This window comes from Hypomesus transpacificus, chromosome 19 (assembly GCF_021917145.1).
Source record: "Hypomesus transpacificus isolate Combined female chromosome 19, fHypTra1, whole genome shotgun sequence".
NCBI lineage: Eukaryota > Metazoa > Chordata > Actinopteri > Osmeriformes > Osmeridae > Hypomesus > Hypomesus transpacificus.
The window spans coordinates 6,647,768-6,667,594 of record NC_061078.1 but is presented as its reverse complement, the minus strand read 5'-3'; the positions used below and the strand labels follow the sequence as shown (position 1 = coordinate 6,667,594).

Below are 19,827 nucleotides of genomic sequence, written 5' to 3'. Positions count from 1 at the left end.
TACTGTCGTCGCATAAAGCAATCTGCTCAAAATCAATTCATCTTTATAAGGCTTTATTGAAATATATGATGTTCTTTTGTGTAATTTCATTTTAGAAATTATCTCGTTGCTCCGCTGCAACAGCTTTTACCTCATACTGGAACCCTTTATACATAATTACTCCTTCAACGCTGCCAGCTACACTGGTAATGCACCCGGTCAACAACAAGGTGGGATGTTTGGCAAGTGGCCAGGACTAAAAGCCTGGTATTTGTCAAGAGAGACACTCACACACATTACACTCTTGACATACATTCAGAACAGTCACTTAATAAAAGTAATTCATAAAATCGTGGTCTATTGTGTCTTAATAACAAAACACAAAATATGAAGAACATATTCTTGTGCTTGAGGAAAAGTGTGAGGACCCTAGTCTCTTCTATTCCAGTAAAGTAATAAAGAGGGGAATGACTTCAATGAAACGGACTGGGTTTTGTGGTAATGTTCAGAGTTGCATCTTGCTCTAGAACTTCTCAAAACAGAAATGAATGTTGTTGCCTATGCCATCCGCAATGCAGAAATGCATATGAAGGGCTGATTTTAAGGCACACACGCAAGAACACGCACGCGCGTAGATTAAGTGTGGTTGCTGTCCAATGCAAAGTGGTGCTGAATCCTGTCTGCGTAGGTACCAATAAACAAAATCCCCTTTCCAAACAAAAACACTTGCAATAGCGTTCAATACGAGGCCATGCATAGACTTATAATAAGAACAATCACATATATTAATAATCTGATCAATTTCTCAAACTTTTTTGTATTGAATGGCAGTGTCCCAAACCAACGATTTTAACCTGCAGCCGGAGGCAAATCACGCAATAGGCTACACAGCCGCCTTTATTAATGTACATTTCATTACTTTTAGTCCAGGTGTTAAGTGGAATATTCCAGGTGGCCCCGTGTTCTCGATTTAATAACATTAGCTGACAAATAGTCAGCCCACAGCCTCTGCTGTAACTTGCAGTGTTGCAGTGCAGTGTTACATTGTCATTTTGATTTCTACCAGTCCAACTGGAATCCTGAATTTACCAATAGGCTTTAAGATTCATATCAAATAAAAAATGTTCTCAAAAATTGAGTCGCGAAACTGAGAGCATCAAATATTTTTCTATGGTTTCATTGTGAAGAAGAACAAAGTCAATGTTTCTGGAGTTGACAGATTGGACTTGCTCTGATCTCGCCCGTCAAAAATAGACCGAGTCTATCAGTCGGTATCTCCGACTGACAGTCATTCAGCTGTATCGATATGATAAAACATTGCTTTCACAATGACATAAGATAAGATATAGTGCTTTAAAGTTTGAGCTTTAAAGTCTATTGCTAATGTCATATCATGATATAATATTTCTGAAGAGATAGGAGACTAAATGGCTAGTGTCTCTAGGCATGTTTTAATTAGGCATCGAAAATAGTTCACAGTTCACATTTAATTCAAGTTTATATTTCAGTCCTGGAAGAATCGAAAATTTAGCCGATTGCATATGTTGTTAATTCTTTTCGATTTGTATTCAAAGCTGCGATTTAGAGGGATGAGGAAATAGTCAATTTTAACATGAAAGTAGGCTTCAAAAATAGCTATATTAATTCTGTTAAAGTTGTCCTTGACCCAAATGTATCCAATCCTACAAACTCAAAGTATATATATATATATATGGACTTGATTAATACTACTACTTGTTTTGGGTTTAGTCTCACGACAACCCCCTGAATGCATTTACAGAATGCATTAAAAATAATTTACTTAATTTGTTTGAAAATGATAGCCTAAAGAAACATTCTCCAAGGATGTGTAGAGTCACTTTAAATAATCCTTCTAAAATTCCTTTGCTACTCTTAATGTCACTATTTTTATTATTTTACCAACTGTTGGTAAAAGCGTTCTTACGGTTGTTTGTCTTGTTATATTGTGATGTAACAACTAACTCATAACTAATACAGATGAACTATTCCAAACAAGGATGTGGGGTGTTTTCCTATCATTATTGTCACTCAGCGCTAGATTTCCAATTTAAATCCGTGGTATATAAGTGCAATTCTGAAACTCATCTTTTTTGTGACATTTTATTTAAATTATTCTTCAATGCAGTCTTTGAATCGAATGAAGGGCTATTGCTAATCATAATGTGGTATCTGGTTGAATAGCTGCAGGCATGTGCAATTAGCTTATCTTTTTCTCACATGAGTATTACTGAGTAAATCGAAAATTTGATATGTATTTTACGTCATGTAACATGACGTACATTTCAGATTATGGACTATATATTCTTCTGCGCAGAACCTGGGCAATTTACTGTGCCATGCCTATTAGCAGTGGCCTAGAGTTCGGCTCTAGAAGTAGCTTACATTCTAATTCCATTTAAATCGTCTGCCTAATATCTTCTTTTTCTTCTTCAAAGTTGTGAGCAGAGTAGCCACAAATGAATACAATGCTAGTCTGAAATAAGGAAATGGGAGATCTGACTTTCCTACACTCACTGTGAGCGCCACTCACGCAGGGACCAATGCTAATTTTCCACTGTGTGGTTAGTTCACAGAGGCTTCCATTCACTGCCGTGTTTAAGGGTATATTTGTGATGCGAGGAGGAGTTCATGTTGACAGAGGAGGAAATCACACAGTGGAGCAATTGTCCTAAGAGAGGAGGAGAGTGAGAACAACATAGAGATGGAGAGAGAGAAAGAGAGAGAGAGAGAGAGAGAGAGAGAGAGAGGAGAGAAAGAGGAAGAAAGATATTGAGGAAAAGGGGGTAAGAAGGGGGGGGGGGGGTTCTGTTGCTTGGGGTGGGACAGCTACAGCATGCTAATAAATTCAGGCCCTAGCACCTCCAGCACCACTGCCTGGCCTCTCACAACAAGAACTGACCTGAGAACTGACTATCCCCCTCTCATTTTCTCTAAAAGGTGTGGAAAGTAATGGGAGGAACAGGGCAAGCCCTCCATTATGCTTGGCTGGGTATGAGGATGCCATAACAGTTCTCTTGCCTTCAGTCAGACTGGCTTTTCCCTGGCAGACTGGAGGAATCCCTGATGAGAGTTGTAGAGTCTAATGTGGGACATTGTGCATATATGCCCATGAAACGTTTGGTATAAAAAAGGACATGCTTTTAGTGAGGACTTTGTTTGTTCCTGAGGCTACCTCAAGGAAAAAACTGCCAGTGAAATCTTTGTCTGCACTGACCTGTGAACTCTTGAACTTTGTGAATGATTAAAACATTAAGTTCTTGTATTTACATATAAATTATGTTACTGACTAACAGCTCTGTAGTAATTCAGGCAAACCACCATTTTAAATCCACTTCATGTCTCTTATTAATAGGAAGAAACAAAAAGATTGTGACCATTTCTACGTAAACATGATTTCAATTATGTATGTTTAATTTGTATATGCATGCACACCGTTATCTACATGGCCCATTAAACACTGGAGGACCAAACCTCATCGCCCCCCCCACACACACACACACAAACGCACACACACACTCCGACACAGACACGTATACACACACCTGGAGATGTGAACATGTGTGTCTTGTCAACACAGGAAGCAGCAGAGGCAGGAGTCTGTGTGATGCAGCCTGAGCTGGCACCAGCTGACCTGCTACTGCCCCTCTTAGCTCTTCTGCTCCATGCTAGTAGATGGTATCTAAACTATTCTAAAACAAATATATCAAATTAAATATACATGTATTGTTTTGAGAATGTACACTTAAAAAAAATTATAAAGTTGTGTATGAATGTATTGGGTTAGGAATTGACACTGTTCTACAGTAAAAATGAAATAATGAAGCTGCACATTAAAATATTGGCAGTTGACTGTCAATTGACTGTTCTAAAATAGACTAATAAAGTTGCGTATGAATATATTGTGTTGGCAATCTAGATAGTTCCAAATGAACTCAAAAAGTACTCTTTAAAATGTATGGATTGCCCGCAGTCCGTCTGTGCCACAGTGGCACCATCTGCTGGTAACACCTGTCTCAGCTTCTCCCTCTGGGTGTGTCAGCCTGGCTGTACAGTACGTGTTTGAGGAGTAAGGGATTTGTCTTGCTAATGATACTTCTTGAAATTATTCCTTCCTTATTTGATCAGTATTTGTCATGAATGAAATAAACATGTTTTCATTTGACATCATTTTCCCTTTTTATTGCTTTTTGTACGTTTTTGCCAATATTTTCTTTTTATATTCTCCTTGTTTCTCTTGCTCTCTCTCACACTTCCATGCCCACACACGCACACACATTTTCTGTCTCGCTATCTCTCTCCCTTCATTTGTCTTGCACACACACATACTGTATACACACAGACAGACAAACACAACACAAAGACCCATGCTAACAAACCAACAGAGCTGTGTGGCCCTCTCTCTAAAGGTAGCATGCCTGGCTACCATAATGAGTTTAACAACAAGTTCTCTGTTAAGACTTCCCGTCACTCCATAAACATTAGCAGTCAGAGCAAAGGGCCTCAGTTTGTCCCTCAATGCTCTGCATTGTTTCTGTTCATTTGGATGCCTGATGAGTTGGGAGGATAAGGGCCAGATGAACATTCTCCCAGAGACAGAGACGGACCTCGTCCAGAGACAAGGAGCCACTCAGAGTGTGGGACTCTGATCCCGGCAGCGTCGACAGAAGACGGAGCCCTGAGAACAGAACTCGGAGCAGGACAGACAATGCCCACGTCCTTCCCTCCGTCCCCCGCTTTCCCTCCAATCAGAGCTTCTAATTACCACTGAATGTCCTTGGAGAGACTGCAGATCAAATAGTAGCAATTATCTGTTTGGACTTTGATGAGGTGGGCTCCCATGCATTCATGTGGCTGCACATTTAATAAACAGGAATGTGGGTCCCTGCTCAAAGAGAGCTGGCAGTCTCTGGTGTGGTGAGGACTTTTTTGCAAACACAACACTACTCTGATGAAGGTACCTTGAGTTCTGGGGCATGTCACATACATTCCCGAACACTGTGATCCTCAAAAGAAAATGTTTTCTTTTTATAAACAGTATACATATAATGTACATACAGATGTATTTATAAGGTAAGTGTGTAAATAATGATTTGGATATTTTTTGGGCCAAATAATTTAATTGTTCAGAAAGACCTTATGGTCTACTTTTCACTTGACAGATAAAACACTTAGACTTTGACTAATGATGATGGAACATTGTAAATGTACATTGCACATGCATGTATGTGAAACATAAAATACTGTTCTGTTGGTTTGTTTATGGTCACATTGTTGACCAATATGCTTTGGGTCATAATATATAACGCGCTCACACACACTTACGCAAATGCACTCATACAAATACACACACACACAAACACAAACACACACACACACACACACACACACACAGGGGCAGGGTGTGCCAGTGGCCTGGAGAGAGGCAGGGTGTGTGCCAGCATCTGGGAGAGAGGCAGGGTGTGTGCCAGTGGCCTTGAAGGGCAGGTTGTGGACATCAGGTTTTGTAAGACCCTGACAGGATGTGACAGCACAGCTCTCACTCACACAGCCTCGTATTTTGGTTCATTTTTCTGCCTTCCTCATTTACAATGGTTCAGTGGAGATTTCTTTATTTCAAGGCAGACAATGGTTTCTTTCTTTCTTTCTCTCGTTCCCTACGATTCCCTCTCTCTCACACACACACACACACACACACACACACACACACACACACACACACAACACTTGCTGGCAGACGCACGCACGCTCGCTCGCTGTCGCACTCATTTTTATGGTAATTAATGACATCACCATGTGTGTGTGGGGGGGTGCGTTTGTTTTTTGAGTGAACCGTGGGAACCGGGATCTCTCCAGGGTGGCGAGTCAGGGGCTCCAACAATACACACGCTGTCTCCTTTCACCCAAACACCCACCCCTCCCCAGAGAACACTCCCACACCCCTCTTTACCCGCTCCCTCCCTCCCTCCTTCTCCCCTGCTCTCCTTGCCTCCAATGCACTTGTCTGTTTGTGCAGTGTGAGTAGGTTGCCCCCTGTCTGTCTGCCTGTGGACTGCAAGCAGTGCAGCTGAAGCCCTCTGAAAGCAACTACACTAAGCTGTCAAGAGTAAAGGCTGTTTCCAGTAGTGACTTCATATTAGAGTAGAAAGTCTAGATAAAAAAAGTTATTTATATTCTGATGGGTCCTGAAATCACCCAATGGAGTTACAGGTTTCAATGTTCTAGATTTGAAATCTAGCTTTTGTAAAACAGTTTTCTGTTCTACAAAAAGTAGCAGTAAAGAATGGAAGATGTGTCCATGTTACTTGTAAATTAGTCATCATTTTGACGTACTTAATCCTGTAAAATGTAGAAAATTTTGCAACCTCACCATCGCCCAGAGGACAGAGGATCAGGGTGTTGACATCCATGTCTGATCAAGTCTGATCAAAGCCATTGAGCCCTCCACAACATCAGCCCAGTGGCACAGAGTGACATCTAACCTCGATGTCTGGAACCCCATTGAAGCTGTCATACCTCCAGCCACCCCCCCCCCCCCGGTCCACCCTGCCCCCCCCCCCTTCCCCTGGTCCACCCTGGCCCCCACGCCCCCTTTCCCTGGTCCAGAGTCTGTGCCTCAGTGAAGACAGGCATGTACTCTGCTTTTTGTCCTTGACAGTCAGCCAGACCACAGCTTCATAAACCTCTACTCCCACGCCTCTCACTCTGCATACATCTGCATGTGCCACTGAATATGCATGTCTGGTGGTAAGAAGGGGCCACCAGGGGCCACTTTCAGGTTTTCTCCCAACTCCACAGGGACGCTGTGGGCAGTAGACGGCCCTTTCTGTCCCTCTCCCTCCCTTTCATCTCTCCGCCAGTCACTGCTGGACAGTCTGACTGCCCACAGACAGGCCCCTCCCCTCTCATTTGCATGCATAAGAATGTGTAAGGAAGGATATACCAGCTGTCTGTACAGAAAATGCTGTAGGAGAATAGGAGAATCCAGACACAGTCAAAGCATCTTGTAGATCTTGAAGGCTTTTAGGTATTGTGTCACTTCAATCATTGCATCGTAATTGGCCTGCCTTACAGAGCAACCCAGTATGCTTAAATTTGTGTCATCATAATAAACAGAAAAAAAGTAAACTTTAACTTTCCTGAGACATGGCTGGTGTACCTGGAGAGAGACAAGGGGCTCCTCTGTGGACTGAACAGTCTCCATAGACTCTGACTGGATGACAAGTGATAATGCCTGTGACCTTCCCCTGGCTGTGAAAGAATGTGTGCTTTGACTGAGGAGTCAAGCAGGCCCACCCTAACGGACTCACCCACTCCGACTCATTCAAAGATACAGCATGTGTGTCTGTGTGTCTGTGTGTGTCAGTGAGTGTGTGTGTGTGTGTGTGTGTGTGAGTGAGTGAGTGAGTGAGTGAGTATGTGAGTATTTGTGTGAGTGAGTGTATGTGTGCGTGAGTGCGTGTGTGAGATTGCCACCCAGCAGGTTCCAGGTCCCCCAGGGGCAGGAGGCCATCGTGAGGCAGGCAGGGAAATGTCAATCATGGTTCCTGTCGGACAGAGATGTCTCGCCGGGCAGAACAATACAGCCAGACCCAGGCGCATGCACTTTCCAGCTCTTCGCCTTGCCTAGCAACTAACCTGCAGTGAAAGAGAGGCACCATCCCTAGCAACAGACGCCTGGCAATAGAAAGGCCTAACGCCTTAGCAACGGGGCCCTGCAGCGATGCAAGGGCCTTCTCTATGCCCGACTGAAAAGGCCTTTTTATTTGTCTAGTGTGAAGTATGCCTGATGGTCTGACTAGGACAGCCCTGCTCTGCTAAGTCTCTTATCCCAGGTGCAAAAGAGAGAGGGTAAACTTGGAAGATAATATCATAACTAATCAGTAGTTTTTTTCTATGGAAGTTGGAAGATGGAAAGGACCAGGTCTTCTATAGAAGAAGAATGTTTCAGTGTAACAGACAATTACTCAGGTTCAGGATTATTAGAACCCTGTTCAGGGAAAGAGATGTTGTACCATTAACTATGGTCAAGAAGAGATTTCTGAGTTCTTAGGAACTTAACTGGGCTAAATTAGTCTGAAAGGCTTCCCAAAGTGGTACCTTACAGCCCACCTGAGTAATACTCCAGATGGTCCAACAGAAAGGTCATGAACTGTCATTGGCTTCAAACCACTTCTCTTTGTCTGGCAGTCTGGTGGAATTTTTGAGGATTGTTTTATTTGTGCCATCTCTGCTCTCTTGCACCTGTGTCTCTTCCTCTCTATGTCTGTCTCCCTTTCTCTCAGTCTCCCTCTCACTCTATCTCTCTCCCTCTATCTATCTCTATTTTTCTCTGTCTATATTTCTCTTTTTCTCACTTGCTTGCTCCTTCTTTTCCTCCTCTGTCAAGCAGCCAGTATTTTTCTCCAGCCAGTGAAGGGGAATAATTTAAGTGTTCCTGTCTGTTAAAAGGGGGATTGATTAAAGGAGGCTGTCAATCAGTTTCTTCCGATCCATTAGTCTGGATCAGTCCTGCACTAGGCTGGGAGACACGCCTTGCATTCAGGCCCTTAAACCCCTCATTATCAGCGACCCTAGTCTATTCCGTTAAAAACACACACACGCTCACACACACACACACGCACACACACACAAACAGATGATCGGCCTCATTGGAGGGAGTGTGGAACAGGCAGGGACCAGCTGTTCTCCACTTCTGACAACAGAAACCAGCCGACATCAAGGATCTGAACTAGTGTTCAAAACAATAACAAACACCAGGACTAGTTTCTGTTCTTGTTTCTCACACTTGATTTATCAAGTCAACCTAAACAGCTGAATAAACACAGTAATGTATCTGTCGCAGTCCCTTCAAAGTGACTGTCAAGATCTCGGCCTGAAATACTAAATGTATCTGCTCTCAGAATACCGGAGAGCCACAAATCACTCTGACAGCTTCGAAATACAAGCCGTCGTGGTGAATCCCCCAACATTGGACATTTACATTTAATTTGGGGCTCACAATTCAACATACTGTATACATTCAACAGTAGGACAACAAGTGTTGTCAGCATAGTTCATTCATCACATGTTAAGGTACTTCTGCTTAGAGCCTCAAGAGAGAGTAATGGTGCTGCACAGTATAGAACAGGCATATGCAGTCAAACTTGGCCTATGAAGTAATATTGATAGGGACTGTTCAGGTAGGCCTTGGCTTACGGCTTTGATCCTCTGCCAGGGAACCACCGCAGGGCACATGGTGTCAATTAACATCCAATAAGGTGGGTGACATTCCAGCTTGAATTCATCATCCCATCATAGCATCATACTGCAGAACAGTTTGTCCTCACCAGATCTCTTGAGTTCAAGAGGTGGGGATGCAGCAGTGCCTTTGGCCACTACACACACACACTCTGGCATGCACGCGTCACACTTTGCACGAGACCTAATTACTGGCTGGTTGCTCCGCACTCCAGGGTTCACAGCAAAAGCTGCGGCCAGTTACGGCCATTGACAGCAGCTTCACAAGACCCGGGGTCAGTTATGGTCTTTCTCACCATTGATCTCTGCGTCAGCCTGCTTATCCCACAAAGCAAATGATTTGGCAGACTGATTATCGTCTCTTCAATCAGAGGCTGGCCCCGCCCCCTGAATTCCTGCTGAGATTTGAGTCCAGATGCAGGTGGAGCACCTAATTGGCTAACCCTTTCAGCTCTGACCATTCTCACATCCTTGTAAAGGAGCCAGTTCATTTTCACACTAGCAGTGATAAGACTGCTTTGTGTGTGAATCAAAGTCGGGTCGAGCTAACACATCGACCCTAGAAACATGCTTGCATCCCAGTGTTCAGCCAGTGTGTGGACATTTAATTAAGAAATGAGAGTTGTGATGACAATGATAGAGAAGGGGAGGAGGAAGAGAAGGAGGAGAGCAGATAGAGTAGAAGGAAAAAAGGAGGGAAAGGAGGAGAAGGAGGAGAGGAAAAGGAGGAGGAGAAATAGGGTAATATCTTAAGTTGGACATCAGTCCAGTAAGTGGAAGAGGTCTTCAGATAAATGCAGAACAAACTTTGGATCAATGATGGAGCATTAATTAACTATGTACCCCTTAAGTCTATTGACACAATGTCTCTCTTTCTATCATCTTATTATCTCTGTTCTCCTTCACTCACACACTCATCACCTCAAATTCCTCTCCCTCTTGAACTCTTACAGGTGTTTACAGCTACAGTTGAAGCAAGCAAGAGACAAACGCCTTGTGACAGAGCTTGGAATCCAGCAGTGCTGCAAAATCAGGTTTCAGAGATAGACAGACTGGTTAGTTACAAAGGGAGAAGAGACAGGTGTGCTGCTGTGGCACTGTGCCAACCAGTAATGAAAAGTTTTGTCATCTTTATACATTCTGGCGTAGGGTCCCTCTTTAGAAACACACAATAGGAAAGTGCAGAGCATTCTGATTGTGTAACATGGTCTACCCCCCTCATCCTCTCATCTCCTTCTAGGGGAGCAGTTGAGCATCCTTCACAATAAATAGAAGCAGCAGCTATCTTTTAGTTATATTCTTCTCTCGTCACCTTGGGTATGGAGCAGACCACATTACTTTAGAGAAGGAGAGCGTAGGATTCTCCTCAGTGTTCCGCTTGCACACGAAGAGCCTCTATTACAGGTCCACCTGGGAGAGGCAGCCATTGTCTGTCATTAGTGAGTGCAGGCTGGCTGACTAGGACGAGGCTCTCGAGGAGCAGGGCGATGATGAGTCCTATTTAGTCCAGAGGAGGCCCCTGATAGCTCCATTTAGAGGCCTGGGGAGGCCTGTGTGAAACTCGCCGGCAGACCAAAGACTGTGTCACACACATCTATCAGACCAGATGGAACCTGTAGCCTGCCCCAATCAGCTCACAAAAGTGATATAATTGGCAGGTCAGGAGGGGAGAGGGACACCACCTTTGGAGATCTCAACCACCCTCCCCCCCTTCTCTTTCCTACCCTCCAGCCCATTCTACCACACTCCAGCCTCGTTGATTGTAAGGACCCCACCCCCACCCCACCCCCTCCGTACTCCTCACCCCGTTTTCCTCCTCCAACAACAGGCCAATTTGTCCCCCCAGTTCTCCGGTGCCCCCAGCCCCCGCTGTGTTATTTAGCCCCTCTCCTGCGCTTCAATGGCAGGTACTGATTAGAGAACAGCCCCCCCTCTCGCAAAAGCCCCTCCTTCCCGTCAACCTTTAATCTGATTACAGGCTTTCTACAGCCTTTCAGATGGGCCAGCCCCCCCTGGGGGACAATGGGGATTTGAGTGGTTTCACACACACTCCCAGGGTCATGTGATCCAGGAGAAGAGCTCCTTCCATTCTCTCCCAGTGCTGGTGTGTAAGTGTGTGTGTGTGTGCGTGCGTGCTTAGTCTGGTGTATGTCTGTGTGTGTATGTGTATGAGTGTAGGTGTGAGTGTGTGTAGTGTATAGTATGTGTGTGCAGTGTGTGTGTGCAGTGTGTGCACTACTGTGGTGCCTGCCCACCTGCCTGTGCTCTTCACACTGGGGATTAACATGGACATCTCTGTTACAGTCCCCCCCTTCCTCTCTCACCTCCCACCCCCACCGTTACCTCCCCCCCCATGGCCTTGTTTGATTAGCTAGGAGAAGAGATTTGACCCTTGCACCCTCTCACTTTCTCTCCAGGTCCTTCATAATTGTTGAGGCCCCAGTGGCACCCTCCTCCTCCTCTGGCTCCTTCTCCCCCTTCTCCTTCTCCTCTGTCTGCAAAAGCTTGGCTAACCAGAGAAATAGCCCCCTCCTTTTCTCAGAACTTCTCTCCATACCTCTCTCCATACCTCTCTCCCAATAACTGACCTGGCAGTAGTCAGCAGAGCATATGCTCAAACAAGTCCCATCAGTACCATCCTGTACAGTGATGAAAGCACAGCTAAGTGTTTTGGAACCATCTGAAGTTGCTGGTCCAGTCTTCTTGCAGTAGTGGCAGTGTTCAAGTTGATTAGTGGAAGTCAAGTAATAACCTTGGGGTTTAAGCCATTTATGACCAATTCATCCGGTCACCCGAGACTTTTTCACTCAATAGAGCTAGCCTTCAACTGTCAGAGGCCACAAAGCCTCTGTCCTGCCTGTGTGTTTAGACTTCATTATATGTCACGGTGATTGGTCAGGAAATGACCCTATTGACAGTTCTGTCCGAGACTGACAGGGAATAATCACCATGACAATGCAAAAGGGTGGGGGGGGGACTGAAATGACCACAGGGAACTCCTCCCCCCCTCCAGCCTCGATTAGATCTGCTCAGCCCCTCTATTTAGCCTGCCACAACCCACTCATTTGCCCTGATGCCAGGGGCCTGATCTGGACTACTACCTGGAGCGATATGTGGCAAACCAGTCACACACAGATCCAGATTCAAATCCAGATTCAGATTTCAACAGAGTGTCATCTCTGACAGGGACAGTCACCTCTAGTTACCTCTTTCTAACATCTTATCTATAAACATAATTTTTGGCAGGCATGAGTGATATCTATTTGTAGAGGAAGCACCACAGTTATTCCATCAAACGTTCTGCAGAACTATGATGAATAGAGCAGCATTCTCATGGAGAGAGAACTATCTATCCAGCAATTCAGACCAGTATGCGACGCTACAGAACAAGGTATCTCAAAGTAGGGTGACAGAGAGAAAGAGAGAGAGATGTTGTTGGGGTGACAGAGAGAAGAGAGAGATATATGTTGTTGTGGTGACAGAGAAAGAGAGAGAGATATGTTGTTGGGGTGACAGAGAAAGAGAGAGAGAGAGATGTTGTTGGGGTGACAGAGAAACCGAGAGAGATATGATGTTGGGGTGACAGCGATGGATCTGTCCTTTCACCTCCTCCCACCAACAGGCTTGACTTAACAGAAGAGTCTGAACCCTAAATTCAAACCATTGACCTCATTTGACCTGTTTGTAACTTTCTTATAAATCAATCAATCTCTTACTATGAATCAATAGCTGCCTGGAGGCACTGCAGAGCTTGGGTTAGTGAATGTATTATTGTATGAACAGGTATGATGATTTTGAACCTGTGTTAGACAGAAAGAGGAAGCCAGGAAGTACATTTAACATTACTACATTTCTACATAACTCTTTATTTCAGTTAGAACATTTATTATACAGTTACTGAAACTTTAAATAAGCATAATATCTGGTAAACAAACAGATTCACATAAGACAAGACAAGAAAATGGCAGATGTCTGGAAAGTCATCCTAGTTACATTATCACAAAGTTAAGAAGTAAGCAATAGATCAGAGACAGAGTGCCTAAGTGTCATGTACAGATTGCTTTCAAAGCTACACATATCATCTGTAATCAAAACCTGAAAGTTTCATTGTTCTACTATAACTTCATCACTGGCTCGTAGTTTGAATACTGTAAATCTCCATCCCATACACAGCAATCAGAACGTCACAAAGGCAAGCATCTGATGAGATCTTAGAAAGGTACTCATGCTTTGTGCAAAAACAGCAGAACCTGTCTCAGAGCGGTTTGTTCATACATTCTTCACAGGACTACGTTCATTTGTATTTAAATACTCTGCATAAATGTTATGTTGAGAGGCTTTACATGTTAAATTCAAATTTCTGGTGGATAGAAAAATACTCGGTTATATCTACAATTTCATCTTGATTCAATTCAGAGTCATGTGAACAGAGCAAAACCATTGAAAACCAAGTTCCCTGTGGCCATGTGAGTGCGTCTGGAGTAGAGTCAGAATGTTCCATGAACGAGGTCAACAGAAGAGGTGTCCGGAGGGGTGTCCTCTAACTTTGCTCCACAGAGAAGTTGGACTCAGATCTGTCAGAGAGGAATGTCACACAAAGACAGAGAGTACAATGCCTCCATTTAGATACATCAACACACTTTAAGCCAATGTCAACATACTTTATAATCAAAAGATTTGAGTGCTGAGTACTCTCAATATCATGTTCTTGCTACTGGTCCTGCAGGGCGGGACTGTCTTAACTCACATGTCTTGGTGCTTGTGGGTCATGTGGTTGTTGTACTCTAGAATGGGAGGGATGCTCTCCTCATCCTCGGGCAGCTGTGAGATACACATACAATTAACAATTGACACCACACCAACTACACCCAGACAAAAGTGAGCTAACATCATTCTCAAAATCAGACATTTAGCGTGAACTGTTTCTTAGTGAACATTTAGTTCACGAAGAAATCAACGTCATCCCTATGATCTAATATTATGTAGGTGCTCTGGATTATCCAATGTTTTTTATCTACAATGAAGAGAATTTTGTTTTTGAAAAGCCTATAGCACCACCTAGTGGGGATAGATGTAAATAATGACCATTCAATAAGTGAGTGGGTTCCTCACCTCCCAGTACACCTCGTCATCAAAGCAGTTCTCGTCAGCAGGATCTCCCCAGATGGGGAGCCGGAGGATGAGACCTATAGAGAGGCAGTTCCTTGATATTTAGAACATCAACACTAAATCTGACACCTTCTTAGAATCTTCCATGTTGATGGAATAGCTAATTAGCACTTTTTTTGTTTGTTTGTTTGATAACATAAACTTATTTGTATATCTATTGACTCTATTTTATGTTTCACATATGGCTTTGTGACACACACTAAGCAGACTGAATGGTCTGGAAATGCTAACACGGCCCCACTCACCAACGAGGATACCTCCAAAGACCCCAAAGACGATTGCCACACACATGGCACCGGCCTGGTGACCTCCCTGGGACCACACTGTCCGGCCCTCAAATTCTCCCTCAAAGTCAAAAGTATTAACTAACCTGGACGGGAAACAAAACCAAACCAGAAAACCAAAGTCAGATCTGGATAAATACATGTCTGGGAGTCTCTGATAGATACTATGTAAATCTCTGTAGGTCAGGCTGAGCAATGCAATGAGAGTTCTGGTTGACTGGTAGGCAAATGGCCAAATGTTCATGTTTGGATAGTTTGACGAGGGCCCATCTAGCAGAGAGACTCACCCCTCACGGGAGTAGACAGACTCGGTTGCAGTCGCAGCGGTGATGGCTCCCACAATGCCGCCGATCACCCCGGGCATGGCGTGCAGGTTGTGGACCCCGCACGTGTCCTGGATCTTTAGATGCTTCTCCAGGAAGGGCTGTGATTGGACGAGACATACACACCCTTTCATACTAAGCCTCTGGCTCTTTCATAAGCTCACAGGACAACATGTCGCAACTGCAGGTGGAATTCCAGCCTTTCTGGTCTCTATCACATGGTTTGGAGGAGAATTTATAACCTGTCGTTTCCTCCAAGCAGAGAGTAGTTTATCATACTTAATGCTACTGTAACCCCCCCCAGGGTAAGCCACCAAGCCTGTCGAATACTTTAAAGGCTCTGCTTTTGCACTTTTAATTAAACAAAGTCTCTTCTTTAAGGAAAGAAGAAGAGTGTTGTGAATATTATGACAGAGCTTTCTTGTATTTCACCAATAGTCAGCTTCAGCAAAATATGGCCAGGGCTTATATCAGTAATGATCATTGAGAATCTAGTTATGACTAAGAGTATCGGATAGTTTTGTGTTTGTTCTCCAGTCTCAGGAGCAAGACTCACCGTGATGAAGATGTAACCAAAGACAGACAGGATGCCGCAGAAGAACCCAACGATCAAAGAGCCGTAGGGCATGATCATGAACTCTGCTGCCGTTCCCATGGCGACACCTCCCGCCAGGGTTGCATTCTGGATATGCACCTGCGAAGCAGAGGAACAGGTCAGTCACAAAGTGTAACATCAACATGTCAGTCAAAACAGAGATAAACTCAATAGTTAAAAAGATTGGCCGTGCTGGTATGACTGTAATCATAACAGTTAACACCCTTGACGGCAGTCTTGTCTTTTATAACATGTAGACAATGGAAGACTAAATGTGTGTTCCCATGGAATGATGGGGGGAATTACCATGTCCAGTTTGCCCTTCTTCTGTGACAAGCTGGAGATGGCCACTGTGGTGAGGACAGAAGATGCCAGCGCTAGATAGGTGTTCATGGCTGCTCGGTGCTGCCCATCTCCATGGTCTGTGATGGCAGAGTTGAAACTGGGCCAAAACATCCACAGGAACAGAGTGCCTACCCAGAGAGGAAACAGCACAACACAGAAATCAACTCACATGCAAACTCTTCTTCATCTTTGGTATTGATGCAATATTTCAAGATCAAGTATAATTCATTATTATTAATATTATCATTATTATATCAGCGCATAGTCAGTAACTCACCAATCATGGCGAATATGTCGGAATGGTAGACGGAACCATTTAGTCGTTTGCTTTGGTGCAGGTTAGGCCGATAGAGGACCCAGGAGATGCCCAGACCATAATATCCTCCGAAGGTATGGATTACCATGGAACCCCCAGCATCCTTAGCCTGAACAGACATAACCAGTTATTGACTATGACAAATGGAATCTCCTCCACCGAGTTACATCAGCTCATTTGCTCAGTTGGTCTTCTCTTGAAACTTCGGTTCAAATTAAATAGATTTTTAATCATGAAATTAAGGTTTGAATTAAATAATGCAATAAGTATGCTTGATGAAACTCACATGAATCAGGTCAAGAATGATGTACTCTTCCACTGCGAACAGAGTGACACCAAACAGCGTCATGACTAACAGCTGAACTGGGCTCACTTTGCCCAGTACCGCCCCGTAAGCGATAAGACAGCCTGCCACGCAGAAGTCAGCGTTGATCATACTGTGCAGAGAGCAGAAAGGGGACATAGTCTTATTACTTTGATAGAAACCGCCATGTCGGTTAAAAAACTAGACCAACCAGATCGGTTATCCGTCATCTAATATGGGCCTTCACTCTGCTATGAGAAGAATGACAGTCCCATTAATAACACTTTACATGACATGTTTTAAACAGTTTCAAAACTGTGGAGGGAGTTCCCAGGATAGCTGGATTAACCTGTCATTTTAAAGTTTAGAGCTAATGAGTGAGACCTGTAACTGTTTTGTCTCTTTGGTTTGGCAGATGTCAATCATCAATCTACAGTAGGTCTACATGCCTTCATCTATATTCTACTCTGACCAGAAATTGTTGATTGGAACTGATTAATAGGTCAACTCAAATGGTTCGATTTTAAATAACTGTAGATAACTTTTGCAAAGTGGGTAAACCTTTAAAATGTTAGACCTTTATCATTCAAGGATAGTGAACAAAGAAAAGCTACATAAATCGTTGTTTAAATATAGTTAGCATTAAGTGTAACAGGGCAACATTTTGATCATTCATTGTAGTAGTATACCTTTCAACACCGATGTAGATTTTCCCAGTGACGAGGTCAAGAGAATGGAACCAGCCCTGCATGAGAAGAGCCCATTGGATGCCAAAGGCAGCAACAAGGAAATTGAAGCCAACAGCGCCAAAGCTGTAGCGTTTCAGGAAGGTCATCAGAAAACCAAAACCCACAAAGATCATCACATGGACGTCTTGGAAGCCTGAAGAGAGAGAGCGGGCAGACCAATACAAAATCAGAGGGCACAGATAGCAAGAATGTGTCCAAACACTTCCATTCTTGCTCAAATTATTACCCCAGCAAAGTGCCATTTATCTGATATTGACAGTGGCAAGCTTAACGATGACACCAAACAGCATCCTGTCCATAGCCTTAATTTTCAGTGGGCCCAGGGACTTAAACTTCCAGGACAGGCATATTTTTGCTGGTGACTAGTAGCAAAAAAGACCAGCAAATGAGTAGGAGATTGTTGTGCGATTCAGCTAAAGTTCAGCCAGGAAGATACTAAACCAGAAGAAACAATGGTGTCTTGTAAAATACAGATCATTCCTTGACAATGACCACTGAAATAATGTTAAAACTATGCACTTCTAGTCTTGGATTATCTGCTGCACTACTCATATACACTATTAGTAAATTGCTTTGGATAAGTGTTATAAATAAATGTCCCTAATTAGCCCTGGGATAGTCAAGCCAACTACTTACTGGGATATCTGTAGTAGAAGTCGTTCTCGATATCGCTAGTTATGTTGTGGGACTTCTTGTGTTCCGCCCAGTGTGCGTCCGACTCCTCATCATACCTGATGAAGACCCCAAAAAGGATGATCATGGCGATCTGCCACACGAAGCACACGACTGGCAGGCTGAGACGCACGTTGGTGTTCTTCGGTCGGCAGAAGTAGCCTTTGGCTCCCTCCACACAGTTCCCCATGGTATCTCTCTCTGTGAAGCTGATGGGACCTCCTGCTTTGCTTGTCTATGACTCTGGCTGTCTAGGCTGTACCTGCCAGCGGATATATAAGGGCTGTTGGAGAGGTGTGTCCCCTGCGTTGGCATGCCCCCCTCACCCCTCCTGACTCATGCAGCCTGTCAGCAGCCTGCGCATGGGACAGCCTTCTGGAGCAGCATTCCACAAGCAGCCAAGATCTGGAAGAGTAGGACATCAGGAGGAACCTGCCACGTTCTTTGAATTATGTGCCTGTTATTCATAACTTAATTTGACCTTCAGATTCATACGTCAAAGAAGTTTAGATCCTAAGGAATCCTTGGAGTGCACTTCTGTGTGCACTGGTTCTGTGTAGCCACTGAATCAGTCCCAAAAGTACAATCTGTGGGATCATGTAGAACATAATGAAACATGTGTATGACCACTGAAATACTACTAGAACTGTACACTTCTTTTTTCTATGAATCTACATCAAATAGACTGGTGATGGTATGCTCTGTGGCTGGTCCTGCTGAAGTATTATTTACTACAGACATTTCTGTATTTATGTTATAAGAGCCATGAAACTTCTGAGCACATGCATTCTATTTCTGTATTCACTTGTTTTGTCTCTGAGGTGAGGAAGGACCCTTTTTTCATGTTCATCACGTGTTCTCAGTATAGGAACTCAACAAAGAGCATTCCAGAAACAATCAAGATTATTCCTTTATGTGGATACTTTTTTTTTCAATTCTGTTACAAAAGAACATTTGTTTAAAGTTTGAATGCAGGTAGGTAGTCTGTTATCACAATGGGCAATCAGTCATATTCTAATCTCACATGGTACCATACACTTCTTAAGTATGACTGTTAACAACACTCATTGTGTTAACAACACTAACCACCCAGCAGGATGCCGATGAACCAATAAAAAGCTGTTACCTAATTCAGATAAAGATGGCACAGCCATTTAATTTCTTTTAATAAGTAAAACTTTGCCAGCTGCTTATAAAGCACCCATAATTTATGTATTAGTGAAGGATGTATGTGTGGTCGAGGGTATACAGAGGTATACACATAATGCAACGTGTTTTTCACAAATACACAGTAAATACGTAATTCTCAACCACCACTAAAGTAAAAAACATTTTATTACATTTCTTCTTTCTTCTTATACAACATATCTTTATTGTCAGTACACGTGCTTCTTTGATCACTACTAGAAAAATGTAGTGAGCATGTGTGTGGACCTGGTATGAACACATGTGACTAGCGCATCCCTTTGTGTGCTGAATCCTCATGACTGCTTCCATGGGTAGACACGTGTGCATGAAGGTACATGCAGCCATAGAAAACTGAACTCAAACATCACTGATCATTTTGCATCATTTATTTTGATATATCATTACTGCTGCAGTATCAACTGCACATTAAGTTGACATGAACACAGACATTTCTTTCAGAATCAAAAAGTACATCCAATTAAATGTTATAATACATTATATAAATAATCATAAGTATTGTCATTATTATAAATGTTTTCATATTTGGTGATACTTATATTTCTTCTAGAGACACCTTCACTGTTTCATCTGGACTCCACCAAGAATAAACTCAAGTACCTACATTGTCTGTTTGTTTCTATGTTA

At 43.4% G+C, this 19,827-nt stretch overlaps 1 protein-coding gene across 1 annotated transcript; it reads right to left on the bottom strand.

Annotated features, from left to right (window-relative positions):
* Positions 1 to 13,105: 13,105 nt before the first annotated feature.
* rhcga (Rh family, C glycoprotein a) lies at positions 13,106 to 18,264 on the bottom strand. Its single transcript, XM_047041968.1, has 11 exons — positions 17,959 to 18,264; positions 17,263 to 17,455; positions 16,556 to 16,706; positions 16,231 to 16,378; positions 15,915 to 16,081; positions 15,570 to 15,707; positions 14,978 to 15,114; positions 14,652 to 14,776; positions 14,350 to 14,423; positions 13,985 to 14,058; positions 13,106 to 13,811 (listed from the first exon to the last, which is right to left on the bottom strand). Exons 1-11 carry the CDS (start codon positions 18,182 to 18,184, stop codon positions 13,778 to 13,780), a joined length of 1,467 nt encoding a protein of 488 aa, XP_046897924.1. The 5' UTR covers positions 18,185 to 18,264; the 3' UTR covers positions 13,106 to 13,777.
* Positions 18,265 to 19,827: the final 1,563 nt, after the last annotated feature.